Source organism: Electrona antarctica (assembly GCF_951216825.1).
Source record: "Electrona antarctica genome assembly, chromosome: 24".
Classification (NCBI taxonomy): domain Eukaryota; kingdom Metazoa; phylum Chordata; class Actinopteri; order Myctophiformes; family Myctophidae; genus Electrona; species Electrona antarctica.
The window spans coordinates 20776431-20793944 of record NC_136803.1 but is presented as its reverse complement, the minus strand read 5'-3'; the positions used below and the strand labels follow the sequence as shown (position 1 = coordinate 20793944).

Sequence of the window (17514 nt, the reverse complement as noted above, 5' to 3'; positions counted from 1 at the left end):
AATAAGAAAAAAAAGGAAAAACAAGTGTTTTTTTTTTAAAAGGGCACATTGCCAAAAGGGCTCTAGCACCCCCTAGTGTCTATCTGTGCACGCCACTGTGTATATGTATGCATGCACAAACTGGACTTTGCGGAGGTGGGTTTCACATTAAATGCTTTCTTGTGTTTTGTTTTCACCAGGGTTGGACGGAGATCTGTCCTTGAGAATAAAATGTCTACTTGCGCATACTCATGAGCATAATGATGCTTAATACCTTTTTAAGACTTTCTTTCTTGAATCTGTACACACTACAGAAGAATCCTGTATAATAAAAAAAAGGAACCCGAAACGCATCCTGTATTCGTAGAGACAAAGTGTTTGTAATGTCAGTGTTTTTACGGTTCGCTACCGTGGCAGAAAAGAACCATCTTCGACAGAGAATGCAACCTCCTTCCTCGCTTTGCCTGTGCAGATTCCTTAATACTGAAAACGTTGGCTGGATTTTGGCATTCGGATTGTCATGAAAGAAACGATGAAACTTCCTCACAGTTTGTTTTAGTATCTCATAGTTTTGCCAGCCATTTCGCTTGGAATACCTCACAACGGAGGTTCCTGGAAGGCTTTGCATCGGGGGCCTATAACACAATACACAAGGTTTTTAAGTCCTGATCGAAATTATGGGAAAACATCCATTCTTCTTTAGCCCAGCAGAGCAGCTCACGACACGCCCCTTTAACACTGTTTTAAACCAAAACGCAACACGGACCTCCTTGCCGTGCCTCCGATTCAGAGGCCAGGAGTGTCACGCCGTCTTGCTGTCCACACTGACATCAACCTGATGTATGCAGCTGAAGCCTGCTTTTATACTTGGTAGATGTGCGCGCACGACTAAGTACAAGTCAGGCTTGAGTGTAGGGTTGGGATCTCTTAGGATTTTAACAATTCCGGTTCCTTAACAATTCCCTCTTAACGGTCTGTTCCCTTTAACCATTCCTCCCTGGGGTTCCAAATGGACCCTTAGAAGTTTGTAACTCTGAGGCCACTTTTCCACCGAAATAACTTTCATTCTGAACTGTTCTTTATTATTTATGATGATTTATCCCATTTTGGGCGGGGACCCCTTTTGGTGTTTTAACTAAGCATTATGTTATACTTTAGCTATTGAAAAATAGCAGATCTACAAGCTCATAGCGCGCCACCGAGTGGCGCGCTACGAGCTTGTAGGTCTGCTATTTTTGAAAAGTCGTGAAAATGCGGCACAAATCTTTGAATATATATTCTTTCAGAGGACTTTTTTTATTTCGACGTCAGGCCTAAATGGTGTTATATCACATCTGCATCTTCCAACCTGAATAGTGACACGGCCACTTTGGTTCCCCACTTCAGGGCAAGTCTTTTTTTGGTTCCTGTTACGAACCAACTTTTAGCGATATGAACCAATTAATTTGGTTCAAAATTAGGCAGGAAAAAAAGAACGGAACCGGTTCAACCCCGGTGGAAAAGGGGCCTGAGAGCGCACAAATGAATGATATTTGTACACTCTCTCCTTGAAATGAAAACTTTTGAGAAAACCACCGTTATTGTCATTGCATAGCAGGACGTGAAGTCTGCATACCAGCTCTGACAGTGTGATAAAACCCCGGTTCTAGGAACCGTTTCCAAATGTGATGGAACCGATTCCTGGTTCCTCAATGTTGTATGCGGTTCCTTGGAGTCGAATGCCAAACCTAATTGAGTGTACGTTTTCTTTTTCTTTCTCCACAGTACAAAGACGTGGAGGTTGGTGGTGTGAGCTCCAACCACCACCCAGCATCAATACATTAAACACAGAGGCCACAGTGCCGTGACATCCACGCCAACAGCACGAAAACAACTTTTGTTTGTGCAGCCATGCTTATTCATTCAGGACGTCCAATGGGGGGAAAAGCATCCTTCACTTGGCAGGCCAAAGACTCCAGAATATCACTGCGTAGATATTAGTCTGGAACTTCGGTGTGGAAGATTTATTTCCAAGGGGCGGTTTCCAAACAGATTCCAACGTCACAGCAACAAACAAAAAAAAGTCTCACTTTTGAATAGTGGGCTCTGATTGGTCACCCACAACTATGGGGTGAGCGAAATGTCATTCAAACTGAGGAGTGCCAGACCAATCTCCCTGCAGGGATTTCATTTCCTGTGGCAGATTTGTCTGGTTTCCAGGCTAGAATGGATGTTGTCACTGGCAGTGTGGAACGGAACTGGTGCAGGATATAAAGTACAGCAAAGTAGATTGAAACAGTGACGATTCCGTATAGAAATTGAGGCCGGTCAGGGGACTGCGGCCTTTATATAAATATACTGTGTGTGTGTGTGTGTGTGGGGAGTGGGGTGGTCTATACAACAGCGGCAGATGGAGCTGCAGGCAACCTGTTAACGTGATCCCCCTCCTCCTCCTCCTCCTGGTCTTCTATTGGCCGCACCGTGCGTCCGTCATCCCCCCCGAAGCTCTCCGACCTCTCCAGCCCCGCTGCCATCGGCTGGCTGTGTGGCCCGTCTGCTCTAGCGGGGGAGGGAAGTGATCACAGAGGAGCGCGGCCCCACCGCACGTCCTTTCTAAGTGATCTTCTCATGTTGGATCTGGTAGTAGCACGCCTGAGGGAGAGGTCATGTGATGCACGCGCGCACGTACACACACACACACACACACACACACACACACACACACACACACACACACACACACACACACACACACACACACACACACACACACACACACACACACACACACACACACACACACACACACACACACACACACACACACACACACACACACACACACACACACACACACACACACACACACACACACCAATTTATTTTCAACACTTTTTCAAAAAATAAAATCTTTCGAAAAGAATAAAAAAATCAGACCCGTCTGAAGTGGGTGTTACTGTACTGTACTGTACTGTACTGTACTGTACTGTACTGTACTGTACTGTACTGTACTGTACTGTACTGTACTGTACTGTACTGTACTGTACTAGCCCTCCTCCCTGGTCTGTGTGTGTCTGTGTCTGTGTGTTAGGTGAACAAACACTATAACGCTATTTTCGAACCACATAGCCAGGGACACAGGGGCAGACCCAGGGACCCAGCCACACACATAGCTGTCTATAGGAGTGGTTGCACCACTCCTATAGACCCAGGGACCCAGCCACACACATAGCCGTCTATAGGAGTGGTTGCACCACTCCTATAGACCCAGGGACCCAGCCACACACATAGCTGTCTATAGGAGTGGTTGCACCACAAATAATACATGTACAAGCTCTAAGCGCGGCACAAAGTGACATGCGTGCCAGTGTTACCTTGAGTGTGGTGAACATGATGCCGTGCTCTCCATGTTGAACACATGGATCCATCAGGTCCTCAATCAGACTGACCTCTGACCCCAAGTTCCTGATCCTGGAGTGGAGAGGAGGGTAGAGGAGAGGTAGAGGAGAGAGGCATTGGTCCACAGGCGCAGAAATACATAAATCTACATACAATAACAAAGAATTGGCTTGTATGCTGTGAATGTGAATGTCAGTGTACATATGCTGTCCTCCTTAACCCATTTAGGCCTGACGTCGAAATAAAAAACAAAAAAAGTCTTCTGAAAGAATATATATTCAAAGATTTGTGGCGCATTTTCACGATTTTTCAAAAATAGCAGACCTACAAGCTCATAGCGCGCCACTCGGTGGCGCGCTATGAGCTTGTAGATCTGCTATTTTTCAATAGCTGTAGGAAAAGGAAAATATCCAGCACACATTCTTCACTTACAGCAACCGTTGTATTCACTGTAATAGAAGTTCCTTCCCCCCAAGCCACCAGACTTTTATGTACTCTAAATAAGTGGAATATGCTCTATCCTTTATATGCGGCTGAGAGGACTCCTTGATTTTTGTTCTGTTGGGTGGATTTTGTCTCATTTTGAACTGCCGGTGATTTTATTAGTGGTGGGGTTTTTTTAGGTTTAGAATACTTGTAAGCCACTGGAACGAAAATGTCATTCAATTATGCATTTGATGTATTGTCGATTGACAAAAAAAGCTATTCATCAGTAAATTGGTGGCTGTACAATACATACAGTATATGTAAAAGGGTGAGTGAGCGAGTGAGTGAGTGAGTGAGTGAGTGAGTGAGTGAGTGCGTGAGTGAGTGAGTGAGTGCGTGAGTGAGTGAGCGAGCGAGTGAGTGAGTGAATGAGTGAGCGAGTGAGTGAGTGAGTGAGTGAGCGAGCGAGCGAGCGAGCGAGTGAGTGAGTGAGTGAGTGAGTGAGCGAGCGAGCGAGCGAGTGAGTGAGTGTGCACGTGCTGACCGTGCACGGAGCACCACGTAGAGGAAGACGGGGAACAGGTCGTCCATGGACCACAGGAAGTTCTCCGTCTGCAGCTTAAGCACTTCCTGTGTGATCTCCTCAAACGTCTGCTGGATCACCTGCAGCTTGTCCGACGGCGTGAACGTGGTGCTGCAATCAAATCAATCAATCAATCAATCAATCAATCAATCAAAGAAGTGACTGCTTTTTGCTCTGAGGAAGGCTGGTGCCGAAATGCGTTAGCCAGTACAGAATGATTAACTGAGCCTTTGTCTTGCATCCTCTTATTCTGGAGTGCCGCTACTTCCACCTTAGTGTGGCAACTTTTTCTATGTAGACTATTTTTGGCGCACACGCACGCACACACGCCAGGTCTAGTCGCCCACGGGCGTGCGCAATTTAACGGGACCGCGCCCGTGAAAATACGCTTGCGGTAATCGCCACTCAACTTCTCTGCACATCCAAAATAAACACGCGCCTCTCATTGACGATGATTTACTAGGCCCGTTGGTCGTCAAAATGAACACTGCCATGTAGAGCTATACCTGATCTGCTGCAGGGTCTCTACTGCGGAGGCAAAGCAGGCGTCTTTAGTGCTGGAGAGGACCTAGGACAGACAGACAGACACACAGTCCAGTGCTGTTAAGCCATGATTCATAAAGCTGAAAAACACCAGATCGACATGCTCACAACGCGTCACGCTCTGTCTAGGACAGACAGACAGACACACAGTCCAGTGCTGTTAAGCCATGATTCATCAAGCTGAAAACAGCAGATCTACAAGCTCACAACGCATCACGTTCGCGACGCGTTGAGAGCTTGTTGATCTGATTAAATCACTGTATTAAATAGTGCTTATTTCATGTTTTGTAGCAACATGAAACTTTGTGTTGGCACTATGTACCTGAACATTGGAATAAAATAAAATAAATCTAAAATAAATTATAAAACAGTGTATACCTGCTGCTTCTCTCCCAACACAGCCATGGAGACAGGGATAGACACGGGCCAAAACTTCCTGAAAAAAAAAAGCAGAAAAAAGATAAACACACGCATGCACTTGTACACACACACAAACACCCCCCCCCCCCCGTATATGGGGATTGTGAGTGACAGATTGAGTGAGTTAGATGTCGTGACAAAAACGCAAGGTTTCATAGTTATTAATGCGCAATTAATTGGTCAGAGGTCCTTTGACAAACGACCTTTGACAAACGACTGTGAGCTTCACTGTGAGCTTCAGAGGCCTCGTATAAGCCCCTTGGGTTTTTTGCCTCAGCCTAGCACTTTACCCCTCTTATATTTATATGCTCACTGTGTTGTTTTTTATATTGTGCTGAATAAATAAATACAAAAAAAATACAACCCTCTACCATATTGCGGAATTCTGTGGAAAACGACAGCACAGAAGTGACATAACTGTGAAAAATGGGTGAATACTATGGGGGAATACTTTTTCGAAGTACAAAACAATAAGGGGTCTTCGCCCCTTCGAGCTTGACCTCTAAGTAGTCTGCACCTACAGTATACCTAGGCTAGCTCTGCAGTGGTTGGTATTTAATGACCTTGGTCACATGCACGCATGCACAGCTTCTTCCCAGAAACATGACTTTCTTTCCATCTTTCTTTTTTATGTTATTTCCTGTATAAAGTGGTGCTGTATAAGATCTGAGTGTGCAATGCATGGCTTTTTGGCTTCTATTCAGCCAAACCAGTCAGATACACAGGGGTCTGGCACATGGGGGGACATTCCATCCCATCTGTAAGGACGACGTACTGCTGAACTCCCAGGAAGGCGAGCAGGGCCATGTCAGACTGCTTGTTGAGGCGCAGGACGCAGTCCCAGTACATGTCATCCTCCTTCTCCTTGTCCAGGGCGTACAGGGTGAAGAGGGGAGGGTAGAGCCGTGGGAGCAGCACGGGCAGGAGCAGGGCACAGCTGCTCACCACGCGCCTGATGAGGGGAGGACAGACACACACAGGACAATATTCATTAATAGGGCACAGCTGCTCACCACGCGCCTGATGAGGGGAGGACAGACACACACAGACAGGACAGGGGACAATATTCATTATTTATTCAAATCCCTGCTTCCGCGGTCACTAATCTTCCTGGGGTCCACATATAACTTAGAATGGAGCTCGAAACCCCGAGCCCATTACAAACTCGGTAACAAATGTAGGTATGCATTTTCTGTAGAGCTGAAGAGACATGGAGAGAAGGCTGTCCCCGAACATTCGGGGTTCGAACCTTCGCTCGTTAGGGTTGGCACTCGAATCTTAATTAATGGGCTTGAACCATTTGTTTTCTTTTCTTTATGAATTTTCTTCCCCCCTTTTTTTAACTCGAAAATATTTCTCGGTGAGAATGCGATATGCATAATAAGAGTACTATGTTCATGTTGTGTTTACATGTTACATGTTTAGATGTTATTAATAATCAGGGGGGCACACAACCGATGCACCAGTGCGCATACGTCGTCAAAATGTTTTCTGCGCGTAGAAGGCATCAGCAACAGCTGAGACAGTTATGTAGAGAAATCTGACAGGCATTCAAAAGGAACTCAAATGTGATGTTAATGTCCTGTAAGTAGACTTAGAAATAAAACTAGTGTTGACTAATCATTACGTATGTGGCTCTTATTTTGAAGAGGAAGTTAGTGCACAGGAAGTCCGTTTCAGTTGTAAACAAGCTACTGTACTATGACACTTTCCCAAAGTTACGTGCTTCCCCCCCCCCCCCTGAATTGGATGTTCAACAAGGTTGATCGCATATGTTGAGTGAGTCTCATAAAAACCTAGGCACAAGGAGGATTTCTCATTCAATTATGATAAAGGGGGTACATAGTGTAGTGCATGGTCAATTAATTGAAATCACATTAATCTGACTGTTCATGACAGTGGTTCTCCAACCTCCAAACTGTTAGTTTCTGTGAGCTTGTAGATTTGCAATTATTCTTTAAACATTGTGAAAAATCTTGAGCAATTGTGAAATATTTGGAGCAATCACAAATCACAAATCTTCCTGTATTGGGGCCCCTGATACTTGGGTTTCCGTGTCCAAATGCACATCAATTTGGGGGTCCTTGCCATGAAAAGCAGCTCTGGTCTATGCCAGATTCATACCCAGGTAAAGCAGCTCTGGTCTATGCCAGATTCATACCCAGGTAAAGCAGCTCTGGTCTATGCCAGATTCATACCCAGGTAAAGCAGCTCTGGTCTATGCCAGACTCATACCCAGGTAAAGCAGCCCTGGTCTATGCCAGATTCATACCCAGGTAAAGCAGCCCTGGTCTATGCCAGATTCCTACCCAGGTAAAGCAGCTCTGGTCTGTGCCAGATTCATACCCAGGTAAAGCAGCCCTGGTCTATGCCAGATTCATACCCAGGTAAAGCAGCCCTGGTCTATGCCAGATTCATACCCAGGTAAAGCAGCCCTGGTCTATGCCAGATTCATACCCAGGTAAAGCAGCCCTGGTCTATGCCAGATTCATACCCAGGTAAAGCAGCCCTGGTCTATGCCAGATTCATACCCAGGTAAAGCAGCCCTGGTCTATGCCAGATTCATACCCAGGTAAAGCAGCCCTGGTCTATGCCAGATTCATACCCAGGTAAAGCAGCCCTGGTCTATGCCAGATTCATACCCAGGTAAAGCAGCCCTGGTCTATGCCAGATTCATACCCAGGTAAAGCAGCCCTGGTCTATGCCAGATTCATACCCAGGTAAAGCAGCTCTGGTCTATGCCAGATTCATACCCAGGTTTAGGAGACTCCAGCGGAGCGCCAGTGGAGCCAGCCTTGCTCTTCTCCTGACCCTCTGTGGAGGGCTCTGGAATCACACCGCCCTCTTCTGGCAGGTCAGGGAACAGAAACCTAAAAGGCATAAGACATGAAATGAAATGGATTCTTTCAAAGCTATGTTTGTTTCTTTATTTATGAGCTGATATCTTTAGATTTATTTTTATAAATTACAACACATACTATTATCTGTATATATATGTTTCTATCCATCATCAACATAACAATATAATTGTATAAAAATATGGGGTTGAGACTTTGTCTTTAAATTGTATGTCTTATTTCATGCACTTTGAATAGTTTTTGTGTCTGAACTTTACAAATAAACCTGCATTACCTAAATTAAAATATAATTAAAACCCCATAATGGTACGCCTATTAACCAATTAAAACTGCATTTTATACTTTGGATGTTCAAAAATAGCAGATTTTGGCAGGCCTTGATGGCGTCATTTTGCACTTGGTTGAATGCTGGAAATAGCAGATCCACTTACAAGCTTGTAGATCTGCTATTTTCAGAGCACAACAACCAAGCACAACCAAGCATAAAATGACTTGTTTTTCGTTCTACTGGATCTGTTCTCCACTAGTCCCTCCCTAACATTTTAGGCTAGATTTAGCCTTTCTTCATGATATCTGTTAGTTTGGCTCAGCACCAAGATCGGAGGATGTGCGCTGTTCTATTTTATTCTGATAGTTTTAGTCGACCAAATGAACACAGCACCTGACTATGTGGAAGATGCGGCTGAGGTAGGACTTGATCTCGTTGACGGCCTGCAGCAGGAGGCGCCGGTTGGCGCCCACGCCCACGTACGTCATCCTGTACACGCCCACCAGGTTCTCCAGCAGCCTGCCCAGAGGGTGCAGCGGAGTGTCACACGCCTGGAGGAGGGACGCGCACGCACATAGACACCAGAAGAAAAGAACAGGAAACACATGAGTACGGTCATACAAGTAGAAGCGCACGCACGCACGCGCGCGCGCGCACACGCACACGCACACACACACACACACACACACAGAACCAACTTTTAGGGTTCTGCCCCATTTCATTTTCAGTGGAAAGACTCTGAACTGGTTCAATATTAGGCGGGAAAATAAATAACTTCTACCCGGCTGGAAAAAGGGGCCTGCGTGAGATGGCCGTGTAATACCGGGGCTCCCACCTCTCGCTTTGAAAACTCTTGCTTTTAAGGGTTAAACCAAAAACCACAAAAGTGGCACTCCAAAATAAAAGACGCAAGACTGGCTCAGATGCAAATTCGCATCTTATTCAATACAATGAGAAGTTGCATCTGAGCCAGTCCTCACACTGATTTGTTGAGGAGGCAGTGGCTCAGGGGTAGAGTGGCCGGATAGGAACCACGAGATTCCAGTTCTCCCGCAGAGTTAACTAGTGTCGAAGTGTCCTTGAACCCCAAATTGCTCCCGATGTGCAGGTTGGTGCCTGGTTTCCTCCGCCATCGGTGTGTGACTGTGTGTGTGTGTGTGTGTGTGTGTGTGTGTGTGTGTGTGTGTGTGTGTGTGTGTGTATGGGTGAATGTAATGCACAATCTATGTAAAGCGCTTTGGATAAAAGCGCTATATAAATGCACCATTTACCATTTGATATATTGCAAAGATTTTAAAGATTATTCCTAACTCCCAAAATGTATCTTCTCAATTATTCGATTAATCAAAAGTAGTTAGTCGATAGAATAATCACTTGGAAGGCGACTGCGATGGCACCTGTGATGCTTTGAGTTCTTGCAGTCATTCAGTTGCAAGTGCAAGGGATCGTAAACAATCACTTGTCACCTGGGCTAATCTGGCAGTCTGGACGCACACACACACACGGACACCCACACGCGCTCACGCATACCCCTCCTCCCCCCCTCCCCCCCCCCACACACACACACACCAGGCGAGTGTGCAAAGTGTGTCAGTGTGTTTCCATCTGTCACAGGGAGGATTAAGTCAGGCAGGATGCCCTAGATAATTAGAACCTTGATCTAAAGCCACACACCACACCAATGATCTGACATGCAACTCCTTTCCCCCAATAGCAGTTGCAAGGAGTTGCATTGGAGTGGTTGACCTTTAAACCGTTTTGTTGCAAGGAGTTGCATTGGAGTGGTTGACCTTTCAAACTGTTTTGTTGCAAGGAGTTGCATTGGAGTGGTTGACCTTAAAAACTGTTTTGTTGCAAGGAGTTGCATTGGAGTGGTTGACCTTTCAAACTGTTTTGTTGCAAGGAGTTGCATTGGAGTGGTTGACCTTAAAAACTGTTTTGTTGCAAGGAGTTGCATTGGAGTGGTTGACCTTTAAAACTGTTTTGTTGCAAGGAGTTGCATTGGAGTGGTTGACCTTAAAAACTGTTTTGTTGCAAGGAGTTGCATTGGCGCGCTTTGGCCTTTAAAAAGCTCTTGCTTGTTCCCTGCGTCGCACAACAAGTGTCGGTCACAAAGACAGCCGTGTTCACATTAACAGATATTTAATTACAGAGGTGGACACAAATATGTAGTATACAGTACGGCCAGTCAGTGTGTGGGTGAGCGCATTTCTCATCTATTAGGTCTAACGTCAGGGTTTGCTCTGTTTCTATGTCAAAGTTGAAAAACAAAAACAAATGAGGATCTTTAGTTCACCAGGGTGACCTGACCCGACCCGACCCAACGTTTTCGGGCCAGGCCGAAAATGGATTCTAATTAGTCGGGTTCTGTTCTGTCTGTCTGTCTGAGTATTAATGGAGATTAATGGAGAATGGAGATAGTGCTGACTGGCGTTTCACTTTTACTCTGTGACAGAGTTCTCACATTCTGCCCAAACCCGACCCTATCCTACCCGACTTCTTAGGGCAGGCCTAAAATGTATGCTAATTAGTTAGGGGCAGGTTGGGGTCGGGCCTTAACCAATTGACTGCCACAGGGTGGGGACAGAAGCCAGTTAGCTGTGCCGTGCAGAATAAGGCAGATAACCATGTTTTCACATCCGGGTTACTCGCTCGCAGACCTCCATTGTAAGAAACGGCTTGTGTTAGCAGTAGCTCATGATGTTTATCTTTCGGCAGAAACGGTAATATGTCGGGACCGATGCGATAAAAAAAAAAAAATCACAAATCACATCCGAACCTTGGATGGATGACGATCACCATGGACACTCGTAGTTTCATAGATAATAGCCACAGAAGATTCTAACTTTAATGGGACTCCATGGAATGCACGCGCACGTCTCCTGGTGTTGGGAGTGACGAAGGCGTTGCCTAGCAACCGGGTCAGTGTTGGATGTTGATTTTCAGTGTAACCGTTTAATATCGATAAAGAACATTAAATGACGCTGTATTCCGTCAGAAGCAGACAACGGTTGGACTTTAATTATTTCTGTGCTATCTACGTTGAGAACTCTAAGTGGTTATTGACACCGACCCGTAACAGAAAGGCCACATGTTCAACCCCCCTTCATTTAATCGTGTGTGTGTGTGTGTGTGTGTGTGTGTGTGTGTGTGTGTGAATGTACACCTTGAGGAGGTAGCATCGTATGACATGGTATCTCTCCATGGTGATTGGTCCGCTGTGCTGAGGAATGAACTCCAGGCTCTCCAAGATTCTGCTGTGGCTCCGAGACAGCAGCTCAGGACTGGGAGAGGACGCACGCGCACACGCACACGCACACGCACACGCACACGCACACGCACACACACACGCACACACACACACACACACACACACACACACACACACGCACACACACACAGTTAGAATTATTTTTCAGACACTTGAAAGAATACTTGAAACTTGTCGATATAATCGTCCACAAAAGGTTTTTCCCATTTAGACCGGGAACCAGGAGTATATAGCAACATATTTTTTTTTTCTTTTTTTTATAATACTTTCATAATGGATAGTCGCAGTCTTAGACACTTTGCTACTCTGGGAATGTTTGGTACTGTTGTATATTTCTTGCCACTAATTGAGGGCCTGTGACCCTGGTGGGCCCCTGGGTCACGACACCACAGTGTGTGTGTGGTGAGCTGGTGACATATACAGCAGTGGTTCTCAAGTACAATGCTCCAGAATATTATATTTGGGTAGTCTCTCCTGAAGTGCCCAGGTACAGTGTACATGTGTTTGTGAGGTTGTATGTGTGTGTGTGTGTGTGTGTGTGTGTGTGTGTGTGTGTGTGTGTGTGTGTGTGTGTGTGCGCGCGTGCATGGGTCTAACCTGTCCTGGATGTGTCGTCTGCTAGTGGTGAGGGCCACAGCGATGTTGTCCCAGGCCCTGCGCTGGTCCCCCTGACCCGAGGGCTCACAGCCCAGCTGGCTCCAGCACTCCTCAAACACAGCCTGCCACTTATCCTCCGCACGCACGCACAGACGACCCAGCTTACTGCCTCGACACGGGTACATATACCAGAACGTGAACAGAAAATGCAAGTAGATTAGGTGCGAAAACTAGGGTTGTGCAGTGGAGAGGAAGATGGTGAAATGAATTGGAATGTATTGTGATAGACTCACTATTATTGTACAGTGAGTCCTGTACCTTGTCTAGATGTTGACATTTATCAAAATTCAGATTGTTGTCAGGTGAAACCTGAAAGCTCATGAAAACTAGACCACCTAGTCATAGTCTAGCCCAGGGTTCCCCCTGTTTTTTTTTTTTTTTAATTAATTTCATTAATGAATTAAAAGTTGTTCTCAACCAGTGGTCCGGGGGCCACCAGTGGTCCTTGAGGGGGTGCCCAGTTTGACATGCATAGGCTACTGACCCCCATTTAATGCCATTTATATCTGGGACCACCCCCCCCAAAAGAAAAAAACTTATTTTTAAAATTCTTCCAGGGGCCACAAGGGGGCGCTCCGCAGGCCAGCCGCCTATTGGGGAACCCAGGTCTAGCCCTAGTCATACTGATGGCCTAGCCTGATTGACTGCGTCGTCTGGTCAATGGCACAGCAAGCAACGGCATGCCAACAGCATCCATGCACACACGCACAGAATCACTCACAACATCTTTCCTATATTCAGCAGCAGTTCAGTGGAATGTTGTATGATGACAATGACTTCAGTAAAAACCTAATATCATCAATATTACAAGCTGAGGATTCATGTTAAACAAATTACTTACGGTAACCACCAGGGGTCAGCGTTTATTAAAGTACTACAGTATGTGTTGCTCTAAAGGAGGTGTCTTTGTTGGGTTTCCACCTCACCTGCATGTATTTTGTCCTTTACCTTTTTTATTATTCTAATGGATTTTATAGACAAACTACCGCATACATAACACACACACACACACACACACACACACACACACACACACACACACACACACACACACACACACACACACACACACACACACACACACACACACACACACACACACACACACACACACACACACACACACACACACACACACACGTTGACTTACACCGTGCGCGTCTTGTCCTTGTCTGTGTCGTAAAGGTTGGGTTTGTGGTAGGAACCAGCGACCTTGAGCCCGGAGCCCCATTCCCCACTGAAGGAGCCTTCCAGATAGTCTCCGTTAGCCATGGTTAAGACACCCTGAGAGTGAACAACACACACACGCGCACCAGCAAAAGTAGATTATAAAGCGTCACAATCATTTTAACTACTTTAACCATTATTTTATACTTTAGCTATTCAAAAATCGCAGATATACAAATCAGCTTATAAATATATTTTTTGAAAAATCACATATTTTAACTCAAGTCTTTGCTTCTGTGGGTCCCTGGGAACAAAAGTATTTTAAGATGGGGGGTCCAGGGCCATAATAAACAATCATTTTGGGGGTTCTTGACATGAAAACGTTTGAGCACCACTGATGCAACAACATACAGTATGATTTTCAAAAAACTGTCAGGATTTAGAAGACATACAGTATTATGTAGAATCGGTCTTAACCCATTCTGGGCGGGAACTCCTTTTGGTGTTTTAAGCATTATGTTATACTGAAAAATAGCAAAATCTAGCAGATAAAAATAGCAGATCTACAAGCTCAAAGCGCGGCAGCGAGTGCCGCGCTACGAGGTGCCGCGCTACGAGGTCTGCTATTTTTGAAAAATCGTGAAAATGTGGCGCAAATCTTTGAATATATATTCTTTCAGAGTGAACGTTTTTAACTCAAATCTTTGCTTCTGGGGGGGTCCCACTCCCTGGAACAACATATTTTCAGATGGGGGTCGGCGGCCAATTACATATAATCTTGGGGGTCCTTGACATGAAAATGTTTAAGAACGACTGACATAGAAAACTGTCAGGATTTAGAAGACATTTGTAGAATCGTTCCCAGGTCAAAATGGGTCTTAATGGGTCAATGTAGCGTGTATTGTGTGCAGGGTCACCTTGCCGTTGAGGGTCCAGTCCTCCGAGAACTCCCCCTCGTAGGTCGTGTCGTCTTCGGAGACGAGGACCCCTGTCCCCTGTGAGTGAGACGGAGACATACATGTCTAATAAATGTCTAATAAATGTCTAATAGATGTCTAATAAATGCCAACATCAAGTTCATTCTCATCAATCTAAAGTCCGTTTACTGCCACCGGCGGAACCATTTCCACCGTGACCGATGGGCTTGTCTCCTTTACTGTCACATGGAAGAGCCATTTAATTCTAAAGGAATCTAGTCATAATGGCTTCCCCCCGGGGAAAGGGAATGACATTTACTGCTTATGAGTGCACAACGGGGCTATTAGGGGTTATGTGTCTTGCTCAGGGTCACCATGACACGCACATACACTGGACAAGTTTCCCGCACATTTTATTAAATGATTTGTTTTTTCCAAAGGCCTAGCAATCATGGTGCAATAATGAGCCTCTTACACCACCTGTGCTATCAATGCACAAAGACAGACTTGAGCGAACACGACAAACATAACAGATCTACAAGCGAACAACGTATCTCGTTGCACTGCATTTTCCCACGTTATGTCTTTCACGTAATGTTGGACAAAAACAATGTATTTTCTTGCTGTCCGACTTTTGGGTTTTTTCCGTAAACTAACGCCCTACTTGATCATACTACAGTGCGACACAAAAGCTTGTAGATCTGCTGCTTTTGCTATTTTGGAATTTAAATCCTGAAAAGTAACAGTTTTACAGAGAGGATAGAGATGGTAAAAAAATTTTTTTATCTAAACATTATTTTAATTTAATTCCAAACCTTTTCCAGGCCTGGAAAACAGTTTTTCTAATTTGGAATTTGGAATTCCATTACTGTGGGAACCCTGACACGGGGCGAGCTGAGGGTCGAAACGTGTTCACCCTCCGAGTCCCAGATAGCCTCTCTACCCTCTGCAGCTACAGCAAACAGAATGGACAGTCTTGGACCTATTTTCCTGAATGCTCACCATCATCTTGTTGTCCTTGAAGAAGCCCTCGTAGTACAGACCGAACTGGGTGACGACGACGGCGGTGCCTTGACGTTGATGGTCCTGCCACATGCCCATATACTTCTCCCCTCTGTGTGTGAAACAAACAGAGTAACAAATGGATAAATTACCACAGAGGATTATACTTTTTTTTCTTTCTTTTTTACAGTGTTAACCCATTTTGGACTGAGGTCGATTAAAAAAAAAGGCTTCGGAATCCTAAATTTTTTCTGAAAAAACGTGTTTCTAAAAAACTTTTTTCATGTCAAGGACCCCCAGAATTATCTCTATTGGGCTGAAAATGTGTAGTTCCAGGGACCTCCCCAGAAACCAATATTTTAGTTTTTTTGTGCCGCATTTTTACATTTTAGATTTGAAAGGTTCTTTAGTCATTGCATTATTCTTGTCTATCTGTTTCCATACAGATCGCGTTCACAACAGGCTAAGCAGACTATGTCTGGATCTGTGCGCACAACCGGGCCGATCAAATGTTATAATTATGTTCTCAATGTGGAGACTAAAAAGGTGGGGATTAAAATATATACTTGGGCCACTGGACTCACAATTTATTTCTGTGGGTTCAGTTGTTTTTGAGCGCCGCTAGCCCCTCCTGGCTTTGTGCGTGCCCCCCATGTGGCAGCCAAGTATATGGACTTTTACTATGACGTAGTGGGTGCCCCAAAGGCACCCCTCACTTAACACAAGTGTGATTTTCGAGGGGCGGCCAGCCCCTCCAACGCCTGGCTTTGTGTGTGCCACCCGTGACATCATGTGTGTGGCTTTTATGGAACATTTTCTTCCAATTAAACTTTCAGGACAAGTCAAGGGCAAGTCAATGGCAAATGATGTAAGTGGTGATCATCACGAAAAAGGGCACCCCTCAATCCACACAAGTGTTCCTTTTTCTTTTTTTGTTGCCGTTTGTAGTCATGGCTGCCAGTTCCCACCTGATGTCATGCGGGAGTCCAGACCGCCTCAGCTTGTACTGAACAACCGCTAGCTTGCATAAGGTCTTCAGACTGGGGCATAAGTCTAAGACGTACAGGTACAGGGCAGCAGTGGGGGTGCCATGTCGTCCCAGGAGGACGGCGCAATCTCCCACCATGCAACAGCACATCCCAGACATCGGACCTGGGGGTCCTTTCCCCTTGGGCTCAACCTTGATGTTTTGTGCCTCAGGAAGGACCTATGATATGCCCTTACTTTACTGCCTCCCTCACAAAAAACAAAATAAAAAAACGATTACAAAAACAACACGTACTTGGTGATGTCATCCAAGACGCCGTAGCCCGTCTTCTTGTCGTGCAGCCAGTGTCCAATGAAGACGCTGGGCGACGAGGTGTTGAGCTTGCCGCTGCGCAGCATGCCGTGGCCGTGGCGCATGTTGTCCTGGAAGGAGCCCTCGTACACCTCACCGCTCGCATAGCTGGAGAGAGAGACGCGACAGGCAATATGCATGGTTTAACACATTTAGACCGTAGGACGATTCTACAAATGCCTTCTAAATCCTGACGGTTTTCTGAAAAACCTATGTTTCTATGTCAGTGGTTCTCAAACTATTTCATGTCAAGGACCCCTAGAATTATATGTAATTAACTGCCGACCCCCATCTGAAAATATGTAGTTCCAGGGAACCCCCAGAAGCAAAGATTTGAGTTAAAAATGTTCGCTCTGAACTACATTTTTCAGATTTTTCAAAAATAGCAGACCTACAAGCTCGCGGCACTCGGTGCTGCGCTATGAGCTTGTAGATCTGCTATTTTTCAATAGCTAAAGTATAATAATATGCTTGAAACACCAACAGGGGTTCCCGCCCAAAATGGGTTAACGTAAGTCAAGTCTCTTGAATAGTTTTCATTTAGTTTTAGTCACATTTTAGTCACCTGGAATTATTTTGTGTTAGTCTAGTTTTAGTCGACTAAATATCGTAGGATTTTAGTCGACTAAATCCACACTTGATTTGGTCGACTTAAATGTATTTTCATCATCATTTTTCGACCACGGTCGAGATCATGGATTTCACA

General features: G+C 45.2%; 1 protein-coding gene across 2 annotated transcripts in view; it reads right to left on the bottom strand.

Moving 5' to 3' along the window:
* Positions 1-1238: 1238 nt before the first annotated feature.
* als2b (alsin Rho guanine nucleotide exchange factor ALS2 b) overlaps positions 1239-17514 on the bottom strand; it is a 50876-nt gene continuing 34600 nt past the window's right edge. For both annotated transcript variants that reach the window (XM_079495672.1, XM_079495673.1), the window contains exons 22-35: positions 16752-16916; positions 15470-15581; positions 14468-14545; positions 13534-13667; positions 12324-12488; positions 11622-11739; positions 8849-9006; positions 8083-8199; positions 6105-6281; positions 5288-5345; positions 4873-4934; positions 4328-4477; positions 3333-3429; positions 1239-2610 (exon numbers count right to left, since the gene is read on the bottom strand). In XM_079495672.1, the coding sequence (XP_079351798.1) occupies positions 2572-2610; positions 3333-3429; positions 4328-4477; positions 4873-4934; positions 5288-5345; positions 6105-6281; positions 8083-8199; positions 8849-9006; positions 11622-11739; positions 12324-12488; positions 13534-13667; positions 14468-14545; positions 15470-15581; positions 16752-16916 (1630 nt within the window). In that variant the 3' untranslated portion in view covers positions 1239-2571. The remainder of the gene's footprint in view (positions 2611-3332; positions 3430-4327; positions 4478-4872; positions 4935-5287; positions 5346-6104; positions 6282-8082; positions 8200-8848; positions 9007-11621; positions 11740-12323; positions 12489-13533; positions 13668-14467; positions 14546-15469; positions 15582-16751; positions 16917-17514) is intronic.